The 22230-nt window shown below is 39.5% G+C and overlaps 1 protein-coding gene across 8 annotated transcripts in view; it reads left to right on the forward strand.

Moving 5' to 3' along the window:
- Positions 1-21434, forward strand: part of GUCY1A1 (guanylate cyclase 1 soluble subunit alpha 1) — a 61172-nt gene extending 39738 nt beyond the window's left edge. For all 8 annotated transcript variants that reach the window (XM_060653915.3, XM_060653916.3, XM_060653925.3 and 5 more), the window contains exons 7-10: positions 1250-1735; positions 5654-5797; positions 9817-9971; positions 20540-21434. In XM_060653915.3, the coding sequence (XP_060509898.1) occupies positions 1250-1735; positions 5654-5797; positions 9817-9971; positions 20540-20741 (987 nt within the window). In that variant the 3' untranslated portion in view covers positions 20742-21434. The remainder of the gene's footprint in view (positions 1-1249; positions 1736-5653; positions 5798-9816; positions 9972-20539) is intronic.
- Positions 21435-22230: the final 796 nt, after the last annotated feature.

The raw sequence follows: 22230 nt of genomic DNA on the forward strand, positions 1-22230 counted from the left end.
TTTAAAGCAAAATCCTTTTTGCAATCATTGGCTTGCTTACTTGATTTATTACTTCACAAACATTTATTGAATGCAGTGTACCTTTTAAAATCCTTTCAGAGTATTTTATAAACCAAACTAGATAAATATGTATTTAAACATATGTTTTCAGTTATCACCAAATAGCTGACAGTTTGGAGTAATAAGAAGCATTATTCTACAACAAATACACAAAAACTACTTGTTTCTAATTGGAGGTGACTAAACGGGTTTTTTAATCAATATTTAATAGACATGGAGAATCACTAACTTTTTTAATTGTTAGAGGAATGTTGGGAGGGTTGTTCTGATGGTAGAGAACTTTGGTAAACATTTAGTCTAAGGAAAGAGTTTGCAAAATCATAGTTGAGGGTACGTAAGTAAAGCCAACAGTCAGGCTTATGATGGATATCACTTTGAAACATGCATAATTCCAGGAGTTGTGCATTTTTTTTTTTCCCAAAGTGAAAACAGTTTTACTACTTTTTATCATAAAAAATAATGCCGGTAGATGTTCAAAATAGGTAATACTTAAAGATGTTCATTGCAGCAAAAAAAAATCAAAGACGTTAATTATATACATTTTTGGGATAGATCAAAACAAAATCCTACTTGCCACTTCCTTTTTCTCGATAAACAATATTTGGGGCATTCTTCCATGTCAGGAGGTATTGGTCTATTTCACTTTCACAACGGCCACATAGAATCCCATTGTATGGTTATCCTCTACTTTATTTAGCCAGTCCTATCGGAGGACATTTGTGTTGATTTGGACTCTTTGCTGCAGTGAACACACATATACATATTTGTTCACCCTCATAAAGTAAATCTGGTGTCCCAGGATGACCACCTAAAGCCTCAGCTCTCTCAAGGCTTCCTTGGTACAATCCTTCACGCAATCTGCTACTATCAAAGGAATATAATAGCAAAAGCATCAGCATTCCCCCTAGTGAGAACGCCTTGAGGCAAGAATTTTTTGCACTGCTTATTGGAAATCATGATCTCTGTATAGAGTTTCTCCAGTCTATCTGTTCTTCAAATGTCTGCATGCATTTTAGGACGCACAGTAAATGAGAACCATAGAAAGCATATTGTTCCTTCTCTGCAAGTGGTAGCAATCAAGTTTAAATGCAAAGGGAGTGTCGCTGTATCTAATGCCTTTCCTTTTGTCTCAGAAAGGTGTTGAAAACTTGGATAAACCATGAGAGTTGGCTTTGCCTTTGCTTCACAGGTGATGGACCTCAAAGGCCAGATGATCTACATTGTTGAATCCAGTGCAGTCTTGTTCTTGGGCTCGCCCTGTGTGGACCGATTAGAAGATTTTACGGGACGAGGGCTCTACCTCTCAGACATCCCGATTCACAATGCACTGAGGGACGTGGTGCTGATAGGGGAGCAGGCCAGGGCACAGGACGGCCTGAAGAAGAGGCTGGGCAAGCTGAAGGCCACCCTTGAGCAGGCCCACCAAGCCCTGGAGGAGGAGAAGAAGAAGACCGTGGATCTCTTGTGCTCCATATTTCCCTGCGAGGTTGCACAGCAGCTGTGGCAAGGGCAAGTCGTGCAAGCCAAGAAGTTCAGTGATGTCACCATGCTCTTCTCAGACATCGTTGGGTTCACCGCCATCTGCTCCCAGTGCTCTCCGCTGCAAGTTATCACCATGCTCAATGCACTCTACACTCGCTTTGACCGGCAGTGCGGAGAGCTGGATGTCTACAAGGTAGGGGTGGAGGAGCGCAAGGCCCGTTTTACAGGCAAAAGTCACTGAAAAAAAAGCTCTGCAACCAGGTCTCGAGTTACAAGGCAGACGAAGGGCTTTCTCTGCAGGGCTACACATGCCGCGCACCCTGGGAGCCGGCATTGTGCATTAATCATGTGGGTGTTCTCCAGCCAGAAATAGCTCTGAATCTGCTCAGAAACAGAGATTGTTATTCCACGAAAGGACTGACACATTGTCTTCTCAGATAAGAGGCACAGAATGTAGGGGTGATTGACTGAGTGGAGGATGGGGTATAGGACCCCTGAACAGGTACAGTTTAAGAATCAGTGAACCTGGGGGCGCCTGGGTGGCTCAGTCGGTTAAGCGGCTGACTTCGGCTCAGGTCATGATCTCGCGGTCCGTGAGTTCGAGCCCCGCGTCGGGCTCTGTGCTGACCGCTTAGAGCCTGGAGCCTATTTCAGATTCTGTGTCTCCCTCTCTCTGACCCTCCCCCGTTCATGCTTTGTCTCTCTCTGTCTCAGAAATAAATAAACGTTAAAAAAAAATTAAAAAAAAAAAGAATCAGTGAACCTGGTACTAGACTGTGGCAACTGAGTTAAGTTATTAGGCGAGAGATGATTCTTAAATATGACTTGTATGGGGAAGATTTATCCTTTGTAGAAATAAAAGTATAGAAGAAACATGAGTATTATATGATCTTTAAATAGATTAACTCACCCTGCTTCGGACTCTATCCTAACGGCACGGAGCCTGCTTGGGATTCTCTCTCTCCCTCTCTCCCTACCGCTCCCCCACTGTGCATGCTCTCCCCCCACCCAAACTTTTTCTTTCTCAAAATAAATACATAAACTTAAAGAAATAAATAGATTAACTAAATACAGAGTTAACATGATAGTTTGCATGGCTGATTAGGAGGGGAAAAAAACCCCTACTTAAGGCATTATTGAAGAGACCAAGGGCAGAGATGTCTGAAGAAGAGAGTCTGTCTTCAAATCTTGTTCTCTACTTGCTTTGTAAGCTGGGAAAGTCAAGTAGCCTTTCCCATTTCTTACACAGAGAAAGTGATATCCGCCTACAGAGTTTATACGCATGAATAACATACATTATGTCCCATTATCTTCATGAACAAGACTGTTCTAAAGATTATGGAAAATAACATCGGTTATCCACGATGCAGCGGGATTTCTTGAGTGCTTACCACGCATCACTCTAGGCACAGGGAGGCACAGTAATTATCCCTAATGTGTAATGAACTTTTTAAAATGTAACTTTATTAGCAATAAGAGAACTAATAAAGTGATTTGGGGTTCCGTGTTTTTAGAATTAAAACATATTTTTACTAATTTAAAGTATTTTGCATTATTTTAGCTATTGGCATTAAGAATCTTCCTTCCCGTTTGTGTGGCTTGACTCACCTTTTAGTTGCCCGTTAACAACCTGGCATTTCAGAGCTTTGCCCGACAAGAAATAAATACAATTATTGAGGAGAAAACAAATACCATTTGTGGGAATACATAACTTCTGCTTTGTTACAATCTAGATGCGAGAAGTAAAGCCTTCCTTTTTAAAATATCTAGCAGGAAATTCCAGACTGAACCATGATTCCCTTGGGAAAAAAAGAGGTCCATGTATAATTACAGATATAATAATTGGCTTCAGTTAGGTTGAGCTTGACGGCCTCTTGTGGAATTGACTGTATTTGTTTGTAGACAGTTTCTATCTTGATATTGTCTCCTCTCGAAACTGTGAGAAGAAATTCTTGGTCTCCTTTGCAACTGCTGTGATTGCTTGCAGGAGTAGCAGCCCTTTTCTACAGATTTCGAATTGTTGAAACTGAAACACTGTAGTTATTCCACCTTTTCTACAAATTTCGAACTGGTGAAACTGAAACACTGTGGTTATTCCAATCAAGTTTTCAGGATCTCTGCTCCTTGCTCCAAGGATAGTAGCCACAGAGTTCCCTGGTTAATCTAACCACAACCCAAGCTAGATAGGGAACCATCTGCTCTGCCCTTATTTCCACCTTCTCTTCACTTCTGATTTTGCATGAAAATATCTGAAGGCAGCGGTGAAGACATCAGGAAGGGTCTTAACCGTGAGATAAATGTAAGATATACAGAATGTATCGTCACATGCTCACCTGTGCGTGTGATGGCTTCCAGGGAATAGTTGAACTTTTCTTTTCCAGGACCTGTTTGTTTCAGGACTTTATTTAATTTCATTTGCTTATTGTCCTTCAGCCTTTCGTCCATTTTTCAGTTGATTCAGTATTCATTTATTGGTTGTTTTAGCAAATATTTCCTGTCATCCAGCATTGGCCAGCATGAGTGAGAATATCTCATATGTGGAAGGAAAGGAGGGTGGGGCTGACCGATGCCCGATCTCTATGACCTGGTGAATGCCCGAACCCAAACACATGTGGACAAGGTGCTATAATAGCATAGAGAGTAGGCATCGAACACCAAGGAGTGAGGGCACCGCTTTTTCTGATTAGTGACACGTACTGAGCACCGGAGATACGTTAGACATTATTTTAGGCACTTCTTATGTATTCACTGAGGAAAATCTTATAAGAGGCACTACCGCCTGGTTCATTCATTAGCAGATATCTGGGTGCTGGTAATTCAGGAGTTAATAAAACGGACAAACTCAGAGAGCTAATATTCTACGGGGGGAAAGACAGAAAATAAACAAATGAGTATATTTTATAGTATTCCAATTGGTGTAATATTCTGGATAAAGTTAAAGGAGGAGAAGTGCAGAAGATAAGGGGTGATTGCTACTTTATAGAAGGCAGTTGGGACAGGCATTTCTCAGATGGTGATCGTTTAGCAGGCACTGAAGGAAATGAGGGACATGCCAAGTGAGTATCTGCAGGCAAAGGAATAGCAAGCAGGGACATGTTTGGTATGTTTGAGGGATAACATGATAACTTTGTCTCAATGGCACTGAGACAAAGTGAGCAAGGGAGAGGATTAGGGAATAAAGTCAGAGATTCGCAGAAAAGCTAGAAGAACTTTGGAGGTGTTATAACAGTTTCAACATTTATTCTGAGGAGATGGAGAATCACTGAAGATTAGTCTCCCTTTTTTTTTTTCTCTCTCATCTCCATCCCTCCATATTGGAGGGTTTGGAGAAGAGGAATGATACGATCTGATAAGATATCATAAATATTTAGAGGAGAAAATGCAATGATTAAAATTGGGTGGATGGTTTGTAGATTTAAATTAACTGGTAGCTTTGTCATCAGCATCACAGACATAAAAATCACTTCTTACAACAACAGCAATGACAATGATAATACTCGGAATTTATCAAACAGCTTAATTTTCAGTAGCCTTCCAAGAACCGTTATTTGACATCTTTCTCGGTTTCTATACTTTGTGATTAATACTCATGTAGACACTTAGAGTTGCTATGAGAACCTCCAAATCCTTTAGAAAAGCTAAAATGTCTCCGTTTTATGTCGCACATTCTTACTAAATTCATATGACATTGATTGAGTAGTGACTGTTCAAAATACTTCAGGCTAAAAGGATATAAAATCAGCAAGTGATTCCAATGATCTTTATCTCTGTTATAACCCAAAATATCATTTACATAGCATCACTTGCCTCTAAAGAGCCATTTTACGTGGTGAGGGGGAAAAAGGTGAGTTGATGGATGTACTGACTCAGCAGCAAGTCTGGAAGTAGAAGCCACCTCCTAACGTTGGGCTCGCAGGACCCCACTGCCCTTCGGAGCAGTGCCTGATATAAGGCATCTAAACTTTATGAATTTCCCGAAAGGGAAAGCCATTGCTGAGTGTATCTGATTTACTCTGATTTCCTATAGGACCCAAACACTGAGATTTTCTGCTCTCTGATGTGCACTCTAACTCTTTCTGAACTTGTAATAAGGAATATCTGTTCTGTGTAGGTGGAGACCATTGGCGATGCATATTGTGTGGCTGGGGGATTACACAAAGAAAGTGATACCCATGCTGTTCAGATAGCACTGATGGCCCTGAAGATGATGGAACTGTCTGATGAAGTTATGTCTCCCCATGGAGAACCTATCAAGGTAAGGCAGATAGATACTGTCCGGGAAGTGTCACAGAGAGTGAATGCTTTTTAGGTACCCAAAGAATAGTGCATCCCTCAGGGGGATGCTCTCAGGATTGACGGAGGGCAAAATCTCTAACTTCTGGAAGCGAGAAGGAACGTACTCGGGGGTATCGAGTGGCTTACAGAACTATCGAGAGAGCTAAAGAAGCCATCTCTACATTAAACCTTCACAAAATGGCTCCCAAAGCGGCACTTCAGAAACCATTGTTTTTCCCAGGATCAAGAACCTGGCTCCAGCACCATACCTCCACAGCCACAGTCAGGAAACTGCTGTGTTCAGAAAGCTGCTGCCTCCATTATTGGCTGCAGAACAAAACTGCACTTACTATAATTTGAATCAGTAACGTGGAAATTCTGCATCATGACCCTCACAGAATGAATGACGTCCACAGAATAAAGACGTCCACAGTTGTGCGTGCACTTGGAGGCCGTCGCAGCAGAAATTCTGGCTTCCAGACCTCTTGTGAGTGTATCAGATTCACCAAACCTCAGTGCGCCTAGAAAATGCAAGGGCGTTGGGAAAGTGTAATTTTTGGTTTTCCAGTCCCTGCAGGGGAGGCCGTTACACTACAACGAAAATCGACCGCTAATCCACCAATATTTTCCAAAGCCCGTGACACTCTGAAATTTCTAAATTATCTCAGAATAATGTCTTACTGCAGGTGAGAACCTAAAATTACCATGCTAGGCATTGGTTTAATAGAACACAAGAAGATTACCTTTATTTGTCCTACTTACATTGAATCTGCCACTTAATTTTTATTGGACGGTCCTTAACTGATGACCTTCAGAAATGGGCCTTTGAAATAGTACAGAATCCTGTCTGGCATGCTATAAGATATAGAGAAAAGAAAGAAAAATGCAAAATACAAAAACATAGTCTTGGTGCTCTTCGTAATAGAAGCCATATGTCTGAGCCCAGCCCTTTTCTCCTCCTTGCCCTGCCACCCCATGGATTGGAATCAGAGTGAAAGAATAGGAAATATTTCCTTTTTTCCCCTCAAGCTCTATGTGTTTCTCCAGCATGCCATGTGTATAAATCCTCTATCGCTGTTGATTTCCTTACTGACACCCCTCAACTCTGGCTTAGAAAACTGCAGGTGGAGTGTTGATAGAAGCCAGAGCGCTGAATGTGGCAGGGAAAGTCAGTGAGTGCAAAGTGAACATGGAAACAGACTCCTGTTAACCCCCTTCCTGTTCCCAGATGTCCATGATGGGACGTGGGCTGCATCAAAAGTGGTCCCCAAATGGAAGATGCCCCCAGCAGGTTTCCAGTCAGGGCTTGATATGCATCTTAAATTTGGGATCATTTACTTGTGCATTTGAAATGAATTTGTGAATTTGCTTGTGAATTTGAAAAGTACCCTGATAAGAAAGCTGTGGAGTTAAGAGTGAAATTCAGAACTGGAGAGGGGGAGAGGGGGAGGGAGAGCAGCATGGGAGGAACTGGGTATTTATCCAAAGGATACAAAAACGCTGAATCGAAGGGGCACATGAACCCCAATGTTTATAGCAGCACTTTCAACAATAGCCAAATCATGGAAGGAGCCCAAGTGTCCATTGACTGACGAATGGATAAAGAAGATGTGGTGTACATATACGATGGAATATTACTCAGCCATCAAAAAGAATGAAACCTTGCCATTTGCAACAATGTGGATGGAACTAGAAGGTATTATGCTAAGGGAAACAAGTCAGTCAGAGAAAGATAAATATCATATGATTTCACTCATATGTGGAATTTAAGAAACAAAGCAGATGAACATAGGGGAAGGGAAGGAAAAATAAGATAAAAACAGAAGGAGGCAAACCATAAGAGACTCTCAAATACAGAGAACAAACTGAGGGTTGCTAGAGGGGTGTTGGTTGGGGTATGGGCTAAATGGGTGTTGGGCATTTAGAAGGGCACTTATTGGAATGAGCAGTGGGTGTTATAAGTAAGTGATGAATCACTACATTCTGCTCTTAAAATCATTACTACACTATATGTTAATTGGCTTGGATTTAAATAAAATCTGTGAAAAAAAATTTTTAAAGAAGAAACTAGAATAATTAAGTACACAGAGAGAAACTGGTTTAACCAGAAGAGTGCCCAAAAAGAGCAGAAACTTCTTGATTGAAATATGCTAAAATTGTGTTTGACATTTATACACAGAAAATAGCTTTTTGTTCATATTGATCAGTTGGTAGATGTGTAAAACCATATTGTCCATAAAGAAGAAAATGCTAGAGGTAACATGTCTAAGTTTTGCTGATTAAAATGAGACTGACAAAGAAGGGACTGTAAAACTAATTCAATCCTCTATTTTATGGATAAGGAAATAATAAGAGGGAGATAAAGAGACTTACAGAAAGTCAGACCGTCAGTTATTAGCCAAGTTTGGTTGAGAATGCAGATCTCCTGATTTAGAATTTGGTGCTTTGTTTGAAAATTTTGCAGAATTCATATTTGACACCTTCTGAACAAATGATTCTAGAATGTTGTTAGCAAATACCAAAAATGTGTTGCAAAACTAGGCAAAACTGGAGTCTTCTTGAATAACATCTAAATTGTTGAGTACTTGGCCTTTGTTTAAAATTCATCTATAATGTAACCTTTGTTTTAAATGGTCAACTAAACATGGGACTTGAAAATAATGAACTGATTGTGTCTGATTGTGATATAAAACATCCCCACTCGAACTTGCTGAGTTGTAGCAGCAATTTAAGAATTTGCACATCCTCTAAGATCATCAAGAATTCAGATCTTCTGGAAGATGCAAGTTTAAGATACTGTTTTAATTGTTCTCCAAATCACTGGTAATCTTCAGAATTCCTAAATTTTTACGCCAACATTTCCCGGACTGCACCTCATATCTAGATATGGCACAACTCTGGTTTTCTGTGCGTCCAGGCGTGTTTAACAACAGTGTTGATATAGTCACTGTGATGCGGGCCTAAGCAGCCCCCGCTCTGCTTCCTCTGTCATTTTCTATGAAAACATCACAGTGCCTTTCTTGTTTCCTGTTAGTCATTTGAACAGCAGGGTAGTGTTTGTCTTAAAGTTCTTTTTATTCTTTCTTTTCTAAGAGCTGGCTTCTCTTGCCCTTCTCTGACAGTGCATTGGGAAACAACACCTGGGGTCCAGGAATTATGTCTGTCTCACCTGATGGACAGAACAGGTTCACGTAAACTGTCCATAGACCCTTTGTCTTGTCACTCTGGTGACTGTGATGGGTATGTGTGGAAATGTGTTTCAGACATTGAAGGCAGGTGCAAGATGCCTTGTTTAGACGTAGGTGCTTAATGGAGAAGAGTTGAGAAGTGTGATTGATTTTGCACTAGTAATTTTTTTTTATTTTTTTTAAATGTTATTTTTGAGAGAGAGAAAGAGACAGGGGGAGAGAGAGAGAGAGAAAGGGAGGGAAAAGGAGAGCGGGGGAGGGGCAGAGAGAGGCTCCGAAGCAGGCTCCACACTGTGAGCGCAGAGCCTGATGTGGGGCTCAAACTCAAGAACCTTGAGATCATGACCTGAACCGAAATCAAGAGTTGGCCGCTTAACTGGCTGAGCCACCCAGGCGCCCCTGCACTGGTATTTGGATGAGAAAAGAAAGAAGTTGGCAGGAGGTGTTGCCGAGGGAGGAATGGTGTAGCGACAGCAAAAGGCAAAATCATTCAAACAGCGTTTGGGGCACCTGGGTGGCTCAGTCAATGGAGTTGAGTGTCTGACTCTTGATTTGGGCTCAGGTCATGATCTCATGGGTTTATGAGATCGAGCCCCATGTCAGGCTGTGTACTGACAGCAAGGAACCTGCTTGGGATTCTTTCTCTCCCTCTCTCTCTCTCTCTGCCCCTACCCTGAGTGCTCATGTGTTTTCTCTCGAGATAAATAAACATTAAAAAATAAATAAATAAATAAACAGCATTCGTACAATACCGACTAGCAGGAAACGTTTTTACCAACAGTGAGGACCCCGTGTTACTTTTTGCCTTCAGATGCGGATTGGACTACATTCTGGGTCAGTTTTTGCTGGAGTCGTCGGCGTTAAAATGCCTCGTTACTGTCTTTTTGGAAACAACGTCACCTTGGCAAACAAATTTGAGTCCTGCAGCGTACCACGGAAAATCAACGTCAGCCCGACAACGTACAGGTACTGTTTGCACTGAATGCCTAAAATCTATTATTTTTATTGATTCAAAGTTGTTGTATTTTTCCTTGGTTTCCTTCATCCTCCATGACATTTTCTTGCTTAGATAATCTTGCAAGGAAAAGGAACGCAATGACTTTATCATCCTCACTTTTTCTAAAATTACCCATTAGCATCATGAGAACAACCCTCCTGAGATATTTGTAGCCCAGCTGTAATCCTAGATGCACATCCTGTTTTCCCTCGCTATTCTTTTCGAAGCATGTGTTAATGCTCTCCGTGCTTTGACGGCTAATCTGACCAGTACAGTAGCTAACTGCCAGAGTTAGCATGGTCCCCACAAGTTATAGGGCATGGTCCTCAACATATCCTTAATTCAGGTGTCAGACAGGGATACGTTTCATCTCATTTTAAGAATCCAACCATAGGGGGGCGCCTGGGTGGCTCAGTCGGTTAAGCGTCCGACTTCAGCTCAGGTCACGATCTCGCGGTCAGTGAGTTCGAGCCCTGCTTTGGGCTCTGGGCTGATGGCTCAGAGCCTGGAGCCTGCTTCAGATTCTGTGATTCCCTCTCTCTCTGCCCCTCCCCTGTTCATGCTCTGTCTCTCTCTGTCTCAAAAATAAATAAAACGTTAAAAAAAAAAATTAAAAAAAAAAAAAGAATCCAACCATAGGGACGCCTGGGTGACTCAGTCAGTTAAGCGTCCAACTTTGGCTCAGGTCACGATCTCACAGTTCATGAGTACAGTTCATGAGTTCGAGCCCTGCATCTGGCTCTTTGCTGACAGTTCAGGACCTGGAGCCTGCTTCGGATTCTGTGTCTCCCTCCCTCTCTGCCCCTCACCTGCTCACACTCTTTCTCTCTCAAAACAAATAAACGTTAAAAAAATTAAAAAAAAAAAAAAGAATCCGATCATAATGAAAATGCTTGAATAACAAAACGCTTTCCAGATATGTGTGGTAGCTGATTTATCAAACTACACCAAGCGAGTTGTCTTTTCTATTCTCAGAGACAAATATTTTATAGCATCTTCTTTCTCCTTAAAACCCCACAACCTTTCCTTTCCGGCCCTAATTCTAAGTTGATAACTTCACTTCATATTTCACAGGAAAAGAAAAAAAATGCAGTCAGGTAAGCACTGCACCACCTTCCCGGGCAGATCCCATCAGCCTAGCTGTCCCGGGTACCCTGGTCTTAGGACTTCATTCCGGTAGCCAGTGACTGTGTACCAGCTGCCCAGCTCCTTTCCAGATGATCCCTCCAGGTTTGCTCTGAGTGCCGCTGCCTCTCGTCTTCTCCAAAACTTGCCTTCTGAAAATACCTGCTCTCCCTCTATGATTAAATTCTCAGGTGAAACGATTATTCCCATCAGAATATAGACATATCACACTATTAAAACTCTTAAAATAGTTGCTTCCTTGTTTCCCAGTGTATCTCAGCTACTCCCCTATATTTCTGCCCCCTTTTCCAACAAAACTCCTTGCGAGAGCTGTCTATGTTCACGTCTCTACTTTTTTACCTCCTGTTCGCCCTTCTACTCACTCCGATCAGTGTTTGTCCCTTGCACCCCACTGAAATGGTTCTTATCAAGGCCGTCAGGGTTGCTTGCTAAAATCGTGGTCGATTCTCTCCCCTTATGTTCCTCAACATCTCTGGCAACTGAAGAGCTTGAGAACTCCTTCCTTTAAACATTTTCTTCCTTAGGCTGTGACACCACACTTAACCGGGTTTTCTTATTACCCCGTGGCTGCACCTTCTCAGTGTCTCATGTCGGTACTCTTTCCCTACCGAACCTTCGAATGTTGTAGTGCCCAAAAGCTCTGTCCCTATTCTCTTCTTTGTCTGAACTTTATTGACTCACCTTTTCTCTTCTCTCTAGCCCATCCCACAATTCTCCACCGAGCTACAGATTCGTGTATCATATTTTATATTTCTACTTGGATGACTAGCCGACACACTAAAATTAACATGATAGTCTTAGAACAAGTGATTTCCCACACACTCCAATCTGATGAAATGAATTCACTTCCCACCCCGCTTTATCAATGTCCTTAAAATGGCACCACCGTCTATTGTGTTACCTAGACTATAAACCTCAGAGTGATCGTCGCTTTCTCCCCCTTACAGCTCACCACCTCCGCCTACAATTAAATACCCCAAATACATCTTTTTTTGACTTACTTCAGTACTACACCCCAAGGCAAGCCTCCTTCATCTGTCCCACCTCAGCCAACCAAGGATCGTCCTCACTCTTTGGCTCACTTTCTTGCTCACCTCCTCCCCGCAGTTCATCCTGCACCCAGTAGCCAGACTATCTTTCTAAAGTACAAGTCAGATATCATCATTCCTGTGTTAAAAACCCTCTAATGGCTTCCCATGGCAGCCGGAATGAAATTTAAATTTGTTACCACAGACTAAAACGTCCTCTTTGATCAACATCCTGCCAGCCTGTGTCACTTGATTTTCTTCCATTTTTTCCGTCACTCTCTGATACCCGGCCACCCTGGCCTTACTTTTATTCATCAGACTTCCTAAACCCTTTCCTCAATCGAAGATACTGGCTATTCCTCTGCTTTCCACTCCTTTCCTAGATCATCGTATGTATTCTTCTTTCTCATAATTAGACCTAAGTCAAATATCCCCTCTTCAAAGAGACACTCCTGGGGTGCCTCAGTGGCTCTGTCAGTTGAGCATCGGACTCTTGATTTCGGCTCAGGTCGTGATGCCAGGGTCATGAGCCCACGCTGGGCTCCATGCTGAGTGTGGAGTGCTTATGATTCTCTTTCTCTCTGCCCCTCCCCTGCTCATGTGCACCACCCCCCCCCAAAACAAAAGACACTCCTTCACTGTTATACTTAGAGGAACAACTTTCACCTCACACACCTCACATTATCTTATTTTTTTCATCTTCTCAGCTCATATCTGTGTCTGAAATGTTGTTTTCTTTATGTGTTTATTGCCTGCCTCCCCTTGTAGAGTGTCAGCCTCCTGTGGTAGACATTTTCTCTCCCTATTTCCCAGATCAATGCCTGGCACACAGTAGTAGGAAAGTATTGATTGATTGACTGTCCACGCTTTGATACGAAAATGAGTCACTATCCATGAGAATTGGAAAACTTCTTAGGGATTATTGTAATGGTAATAGACCTGTAGGCTTCCCGGGTAAACCAGGAAGGGATGAGAACTCCTGTCCTCAGGATTTGACTTTGCTTTCTTTGGGGGATTGGAGAGTAAGAATCCTGTGATCACATGACTCGTTGCTAGTCCAGTCACTGCTGGTGAGTGTTCAATAACGTCATACATGTGCATGTGCACGTTGAGGAGTCCGTGTGTGTGTGTCTATCCTTAAAACCAAACCTTTGCATATAGAAAAAGTGATTTTCTGTTTCTTCTGATTGTTTTTAAGCAGCATAAAAGAAAATCTTCCTTCGTTTCATATCTCAAAGTCTGGTTGTCTTGAATCTCGATAGTAAACATTGATATCAGCTACTCATTTTACTCCCAAAACGTAATATAGGATCTCTTGTCTTCCACAGAGGATCATGACATTTTGATATACATATTCGGTAACAGGTTAAGGTCCATAGCTTCAATCCTTAAATTCAGCATGTTGGCCATGTTACTAGACTTACTAGATGTGCAAAAACAGGATTTTACACTACAGTGTTACCTTTTATGAATAAAATATCTTGTATTATAATAGTAACCTATGCTTATTTTAGAAATTTTTTTTCTAAAAAATTTATATTTATATATATTTGCATATATATGCATATTTGCATATCAGAAAGTTATATTTTCATATCAGAAGTTATATTTGCATATCAGAAAGTTACATATTTGCATATCAGAATATTACATGTTTGCATATACATAAATAAAAATAACTCATAATTTCAGTATCCAGAGACAGTAACTATTCACTTTTTTGTTTTTTTTAAATTATTTCTTAGTATGTGTTTATATGCACATATATAAATGATAATGAAAACTTAATCGATACTGAGCATCAATGCATTTGCTATTTTTATTTCTATCTGTTATAAACAAATATGGTATGCTTTTTTTTCCTTTTTTTTGTTTCAAGTTTTTATTTAAATTCTAGTTAGTGTATAGTGTAATATTAGTTTCAGGAGTAGAATTTAATGACTTATCACTTACCTGTAACACCCAGTGTTCATCACAAGTGCCCCCTCCCTTTTTGTTTTTAAGTGTATTTATTTGAGAGAGATAGAGACAGCATGAGTAGGGGAGGGGCAGAGAGAGAGGGAAAGAGAGAGAGAGAATCCCAAGAAGACTCCGCATTGCCAGCATAGAGCCCAATGCCAGGATCAGACTCATGAAACTGCGAGATCATGACCTGAGCCGAAAACGAGAGTCAGATGCTTAACCGACAGCCACCAAGGCACTCCAGAAGTGCCCCCCACCTTAATACCCATTGCCCATTTAACCCATCCCCTGCCCACCTTTCTTCCAGCAGCCCTCAGTTTGTTCTCTATAGTTAAGAGCCGCTTGTGGTTTGCCTCCCTCTCTGTTTTATCTTATTTTTATTTTTCCTTCCCTTCCCCTTTGTGTATCTGGTTTTTTTTCTTAAATTCCACATGAGTGAAGTCATGTACTATTTGTCTTCCTCTAACTGACTTATTTCATTTAGCATAATACACTCTCGTTCCATCTACTTTGTTGCAAATGGCAAGATTTCATTCTTTTTGATGGCTGAGTAATATTCATATATATATACACATATATATGTGTGTATATATTTGTGTATATATATGCATATGTATATATATATATATTTATCCATTCATCAGTCGATGGACATTTGGGCTCTTTCTATAATTTGGCTATTGTTCATGGTGCTGCTACAAACATTGGGGTGCATGTGCCACTATTTTTCCTTTTTCAATTTACTTACCTCTCAATCTTATATAGGAAATATTTATGTCTTACGTAAAGGGCAAGTGGCAGTTAAAATGCTTTATGTAGGAAAGAACAAAATATTTAACATGAAGTACCTCTAATAGCATTTTAAAATGCTTTCTTTTAAAAATAGTTTATTTTTTTCCAAATGATAGAAAAACTTAAAAAGAGAGTAATTTAAATTTCAATAAAAAGTCCATGCTTTGTGAAATTTAATAAGTGGATTATAAAACAGAGACATAATTTCAGTTCCATCAAAGTTGGGGACAAATAGTAGAAGCTATTAGAAGTTGTACAGGGGTGCCTGGGGGGCTCAGTTGGTTGAGTGTCTGACTTTGGCTCACATGGATTCAAGCCCCGTGTTGGGCTCTGTGCTGACAGCTCAGAGCCTGGAGCCTGCTTCATATTCTGTGTCTCCCTCTCTTTCTGCCCTTCCCCTGCTCGTGCTCTGTCTCTCTCTCTTTCAAAAATAAATAAACATTAAAAAAATTAAAAAGAAGTTGTACAAATATAGGGGTGCCTGGGTTGCTCAGTCGGTTAAGCCTCCAACTTCAGCTCAGGTCATGATCTCACGGTTTGTGAGTTTGAACCCTGCATTGGGGTTCTGTGCTGACAGCTCTTGGAGCCTGGAGCCTGCTTCGGATTCTGTGTCTCCCTCTCTCTCTGCCCCTTCCCCACTCGTGCACCATATCTGTCTCTCTCTCTCTCTCTCTCTCTATCTCTATCTCTCTCTCTCTCAAAAATAAATAAACATTAAAAAATTTTTTAAAAGTTATACAAATATAAAACCTATTTAGTTCCTTGGGAGAACTTTATTGGTAATGCATTGAATTTTAGGGTGACATTTGTCAAAAAATAAAATAATATCAGATGTAGCTTCCTTGATATATTTATGAAACACTTATACGTTTAAGACACAGAGTACACACCCACATGCACAAAAAACCCTTAACCTCAAATCCTTATCTTTCATTTCCAGTTCTAATCAGTAATTTAGAATGTTGCTGTGTAATGACCGTTATACATTCCTTTATTCTAAGTGTCATGAGGAGTTTATTATTGGGGACAGTTTTCTGCTTTCCTGTTAGCTGTTACTGAAGTGCAGAAAACGGAAATATTGTCCAAGTTTCAGGTCAGTGGATTAATGAGATCATTAAAGACAAACATGGCAGGTGGGGAATATAAATGGATACTGCCCAGTATAGGCAGGTAGTAGACCTCGGAACTCTTATTTGCAAGAGAGCTGGGAACTGATAGCAGGGAGACAGGGCTTGAATTCTATAAGGGGAAAGAACAAAGAGAAGAAAGAGAATGTGGGAGAGATGACAGAAAATAGGATAGTTGATGCAGCATTTTGAGGTAACTGTTATCTGGTCAAGAAGGAGTAAGGAAAACTCCCATGACCTGCCTGAGCCCGTTGCTGCTTTTCATGTGCCTTAATTCCTTCAAGCTTTCATTTAAATGGTTTTATTTTTTCCACCTGTTTTCGTTAAAAATTCTGATCTTTTCTTAAAGATGATTTAATGAACATTCTAACTCCATAACATTCTAATTGTGTTTATCTGTAAGTTTCTTTAAAAAACATAAAACTTGGGGGCGCCTGGGTGGCTCAGTCAGTTGAGTGTCCGACTTCAGCTCAGGTCATGATCTCGCAGTCTGTGAGTTCGAGCCCCGCGTCGGGCTCTGTGCTGACAGCTCAGAGCCTAGAGCCTGTTTCAGATTCTGTGTCTCCCTCTCTCTGTGCCCCTCCCCTGCTCATTCTCTGTCCCTCTCTGTCTCAAAAATAAATAAAAACATTAAAAAAACATTTTTTAAAAACGTAAAACTTGTATCCAGAAGACACGCCATACAGCCCCAAACACAGAGCTTTCCAGATATCTCATCTTGAGCAAGGCACTTAATAAATTCTAATGATATACTTTAAAGCCACTTCTAAATGCTGAATATTTTATAGAAATTTACATACAAAGTTATGATTATAATTACCATATTTAAGGGGTGCCTGGGTGGCTCAGTCGGTTGAGCGTCTGACTTCAGCTCAAGTCATGATCTCACGGTTCATGGGTTCCAGCCCCACATGGGGCTCCGTGCTGACAGCTCAGAGCCTGGAGCCTGCTTCAGATTCTGGGTCTCCCTCTCTCTCTGCCCCTTCCCCACTCCTGCTCTGTCTCTCTCTGTCTCTCAAAGGTGAATAAACGTTAAGAAAAAAAAATTAATTACCATATTTAACAGGAAATGTTGGGATAATGTGGACAGAAAAAAAGAAAGCCCTTAATCACTTACAATTTTATGTTTTTATTTATCAAACCTTTATAGTTTCGGGCATTTTTATAATTATTTTTTAAATATTTCAAGCATACAGAAAAAAATCAAAGAAAATATGATACCCATGTGGCCAAAGCTAATATTTAATAAATGTCAGCATTTTGCCATATTTCTTTTGAGATCCCTGTTTTATTAAAAAATTAAAATATTCTAGGCCCCGGCCCCTGCTGTCTGACGTGCTGGACTCTGTTCCCCTTAGGGTTTGTGGGAGTTGCTGAGAACATGTATTTCCTACAGACGGACAGGCTCCCAGAGAGAAAGGCAGGAAGGCACTGAGAAGAGCATGTTCAGCAGCTTCTCCCAAACTCACCAATAAGACACATTGCTTCTAATTACCAGGAAAGAAAGTGGACAGAGAGAGGCCAGGAGGCTAAACTCTCATTTAGGTACCTGCAGGTAGAAAAGCAAAACCAGAGAAAAATTGATTCCCATTCAACCTGCCCCTATCCTTTCACGACTTGCCTTAAATCTGTTGAATACTATGTTTTTGAGATTTTTTTTTTATGAAATGTAAATCTAGTTCATTTATTTAAACTATTCCTAATGCAGTGGTGTGCTGGTAAACCAGCACTGGGGCGGTGGGGTGGGAGGGTGGGGTGGAGCGCGGTAAAGTGGAGAATCTCTACCTTTTTAGCATTTACCAATTTCTGTGGTGTACCTACTGCTACCATAGCAAGTTTCAGGCTACAGATGGTTTCATTGGCTCATAAAATTCCTGAATGCGTAACAGTTGGTCCTCATAAGCCAACATGAGCTAGATCTAGCCTGGCACTATATGTGCATGTGATATAATATGTATTCTAGAGTATGAATAAGCCATGTACAGCGATCACATACCTATAAATTGTATTCCCAGATCATAAGCCATATCCAGTTCAGCTTTGCTGAGCATCCATTAGCTGTCCAAATTGGTCTTGTCGATTTATATTCCACCAGCGGTATATGAAGGTTTCTATTCCCGAAATGTTACCAGTATGAGTGTTGAGTGATAGCTAATTGATGCTTAACCAGTCCTGTTTAATCTGTTTATTTGATCTTCACAACTGTCCTAAGAGACCTGTACTATTATTCCTTTTCACAGGCTAGAAAATGGACACTTTTGCTGCTATTCAAACTTAGGTCTACCAGACTTTGAAGCCTATATGTTTAATACTATGGAATTCTGTAACTTTTCATTATATATTACCAAATATTATGCTTTATAAATAATACACACTTAAATATTTCTGGATCATGACTAAAGCATCATTTCATTAATTATTTTTCAGATTGCATATTCATTGATGACTTTCCAAAAATGAGCTAACTGAATACTCACATGTTCTTTTCTGCTGGAAGACTGTCATTTGTGAGACCTAGGTTTCTATTCAGTTTTTTTTTCCTTCATTGCATAGAACGGTGTCACAGTACCAAATCTAATGCAGCACCATCATCCAGTTGCATCAGGACATGACATCACAAACTAATGAGTAGGAGGCCATGGTCTGGTTTAGGGCCCAGAACTGACAACATCTTTTCATCCATTGCCTGAATAATAGATTAGAAAGACGCTTATTAAGTTTGCATTTGACAGAAAGCTAGGGAAGCAAGTAGAAAGAGGAGCCAGTAACTTCATCAGTAGGGTTGGAATTTAAAATGAATTGAACTCATATGTGGAAGAAACAAAACAAATGAGCACAGGGAAAACAGAGAGAGGGGCTGGGAACCAAGAAACAGACACTTGGGGCACCTGAGTAGCTCAGTCAGTTAAGCATTCAGCTCTTGATTTGGGCTCAGGACCTGATTTCATAGTTCACGAGATCCAAGTCTCTCATCGTGCTCCATGCTGTCAGCAGATTCATGGTCTCTCTGTGTCTCTGTCTCTCTCTTTCAAAATAAATAAATAAACTTAAAAAAAAAAAAAGATACAGATGCTTCACCATAGAGAAGAAACTGATGGTTACCAGAGGGGAGGTGGGCAGGGGGATGGGTGAAATAGATGATGGGGATTAGGGAGGGCACTTGTGATGAGCACCGGGTGTTGTATGAAAGTGTTACATCACTATACTATACACCTGAAACTGATATAACATTGTTTGTAATATAAACTGTATGTTAACTAACTGGAATAGAAATGAAAACGTGAAAACAAATTAAAAATAAATAAATAAAATAAAATGACTTTACTGTACTGGACAAATAGTAGTAAATAATAAAATTTGGTCAACAGATAGATATAAGAAGAAATATTTCAAATACCAGGTAGTTAAGAAGAGTGTCAATTTGTACAATTAAATCTCCTTTTAGTCCTACTAACCTAGAATTCATATAAATTCTATTGAGATTCAAATGTTATTCTCACATTATTGGCACGTACCTTATATAGAATTTTTCTTCTATAATTTATTGCCCTTGATTGCTTCTCAATAGTATTTACAAAAGGAATGAATTGCTAAAGGGACAATGTTATTTGTCTTTCAACTTAGGAAGCCTTATTCTATAACATGATGTTTCTGCATGGGCTTGGGGTTTTCTTGCTATTATTAGACTTTTGGGTTATTTTGCATTTTCTCCCAGTACTGTGAATTCATGGTTAAATGAGTTATTGATTATATCTTTACAAAAATATTTTATAATTACTTTTCCTAATAAGAGTGAATATATTATTTGGTAGAATTGTTTTAGTTCTTGTGAACTGATTCTTCATTGTTCTTCTGTGAAGATGTTTGTTAACATCATTAAGGTCTGTCAATCATACTGAAAATGGCTGCTTTATTAATACAGACAGTCCTCAGCTTTCAATGATACAACTTAACGAATTTTCAACTTTACGATGGTACAAAACCTACATGCATTTAGCACAAACCATAGTTTGAATTTTGAATTTTGATCTTTTCTCTGGTTTACCAGTATGCCACATGACCCACGTTCGCAAACAGGGGTATAAACAACCCATACACTTACAACCATTCTGCACTCGCACAATCATTGTTTGTCACTTTCAATAAAATATTTGATAAATTACATGAGATAATAAACGCTTATTCTAAAACAAGCTGTGTGTTAGAGGATTTTGCCAAACTGCAGGCTAATGTAAGTGTTCTGAGAACATTAAGGCAGGCGAGGCTAAGCTATGATGTTCTGTATATTATGTGTACTAAATGCATTTTCAACTTACGATATTTTCAGTTCATGATATTTTCAATTTATTAAGATGTAACCCATCATAAGTCAAGGAAGATCTGTATTTTCAGGAATATTCATTTTTAGGTTGTCTTTTCTTGCGTAGACAGTTATATCGGTAGTAGATTTTAATATTGATATTTTTATCTTAATCTTTTCAGATTACTCAAAGACTGTCCTGGTTTTGTGTTTACCCCTCGATCAAGGGAGGAACTCCCACCAAACTTCCCCAGTGAAATTCCTGGAATCTGTCATTTTCTGGAAGCTTATCAACAAGGAACAAATTCAAAACCATGGTTCCAAACGAAAGATGTTGAAGATGGCAATGCCAATTTTTTAGGCAAAGCCTCAGGAATAGATTAGCAAAATGTAAACCCGGTTATTAGGCTTGGGTTTTGACTCCTACGAGCATGTGTGGAATCTCTGAAAGCACTTTAAGATTGCAGATGACTAAGAACAATATTCAAATTTCAGGAGCTAAGTCACCATCTACTTTTTCTTCCATTTAACGTGACAAAAATGTATTCACTTCAATACTTCCAAGTCTTCAGAGAAAAAAAAAAGGAAAGAAGCCTCAAAAATGACATTTGGGGGATATTTCTGTTACTATAACAAACACTTATTACCTGTACTCAAAACTCAGCACCTTGTACATATATCCGGTAATTGTAGTGACCTGACTTGCACAAACTGATGGGGTTACCTGCAGTGTGTGCCCTAGTGGAATGGTTGTTAAAGTGTATTTGTGATAGTGTTGCCTTAAAAAAGCTTTCTGAATAGAAATGATAGTCTTTGATACCATAAGCTCTTTGAACCTTTCAAGTCTGCCTTTTCTTACATTTCTTCATTTAACTGTTAGCATAGATAACAAAATAGGTTGAGTATTTTTTCTGTTGCACTGTTTCTTCTCCATTTTTTAAGAAGATAAGCAATTATGGGTTAGATGCAATATGAATATAAAATAGTTCATCTATAAATATCAAAGACTGTTTTATAAAAATATCTGCCATAACATAATGTGTCATATCAATAAATATCGACTTTTGTTTGACATTATTCTGCACTTTGGTAAAGGCTATTTTCATTCATATTAGCAATTTAATTCCTATTAATTCATTTTATGTCATAATATCCAGGATACAATAGGCTTATAGCCAATATAAAAATGCAGTAATATCATTCTAATTTAATTAGAAGTAACATGGGAGTAATGTAAGGATCAGAGAATATACCATGAAGTACAGAAGTAAAACATTTAAACACACACACACACACACATGTAGAGTGATTTGGATCTATTTCAGCAGCCATTCTGCATTGCCATGTTGAGTTCTATAAAGTTCCAGTGAGAAATTTAAGTTCAAAAGTGGGAAATGAGACTTGTTCTTTTTGCCAATAGCTTATTTTTTAAGTATTTGTGTTGGACACTTTGGTGTGTATGTATATCCTAAGAATCATCAAGTTTTTTTTGTCTAATCAAGTACACATCTGTGAATTTTTCTATTCTATTTGAGATATCGCAATGTTATTTTTTAAAGAGAATGTTAGTATTGATGAAAATGATTCTGCGACTTCATTATGGAAATTCGTAAACATTTTTCTGGAGCCGGAACTTTTTTTTTTTTAATGACATTAGCCTAAGCTCTCTGAAGAAGAGAGTAATCTACAGAGTTTGGTTTTGGATAAGGATTTGATTTTTAAAAGAGCTCAGTTTCAAAGCAGGAGAAAGACGAACATTGCAATCTTTAAATCAGTATTAGCAGAGTCATTGATACACTAGCCTGGTGACCTCAGGAATAAAAAGTCACCATTCATTGACCTCTAGCATCCCCAGTTTTCTACTACAGATATG

This window comes from Panthera onca, chromosome B1 (assembly GCF_046562875.1).
Source record: "Panthera onca isolate mPanOnc1 chromosome B1, mPanOnc1 haplotype 2, whole genome shotgun sequence".
Classification (NCBI taxonomy): domain Eukaryota; kingdom Metazoa; phylum Chordata; class Mammalia; order Carnivora; family Felidae; genus Panthera; species Panthera onca.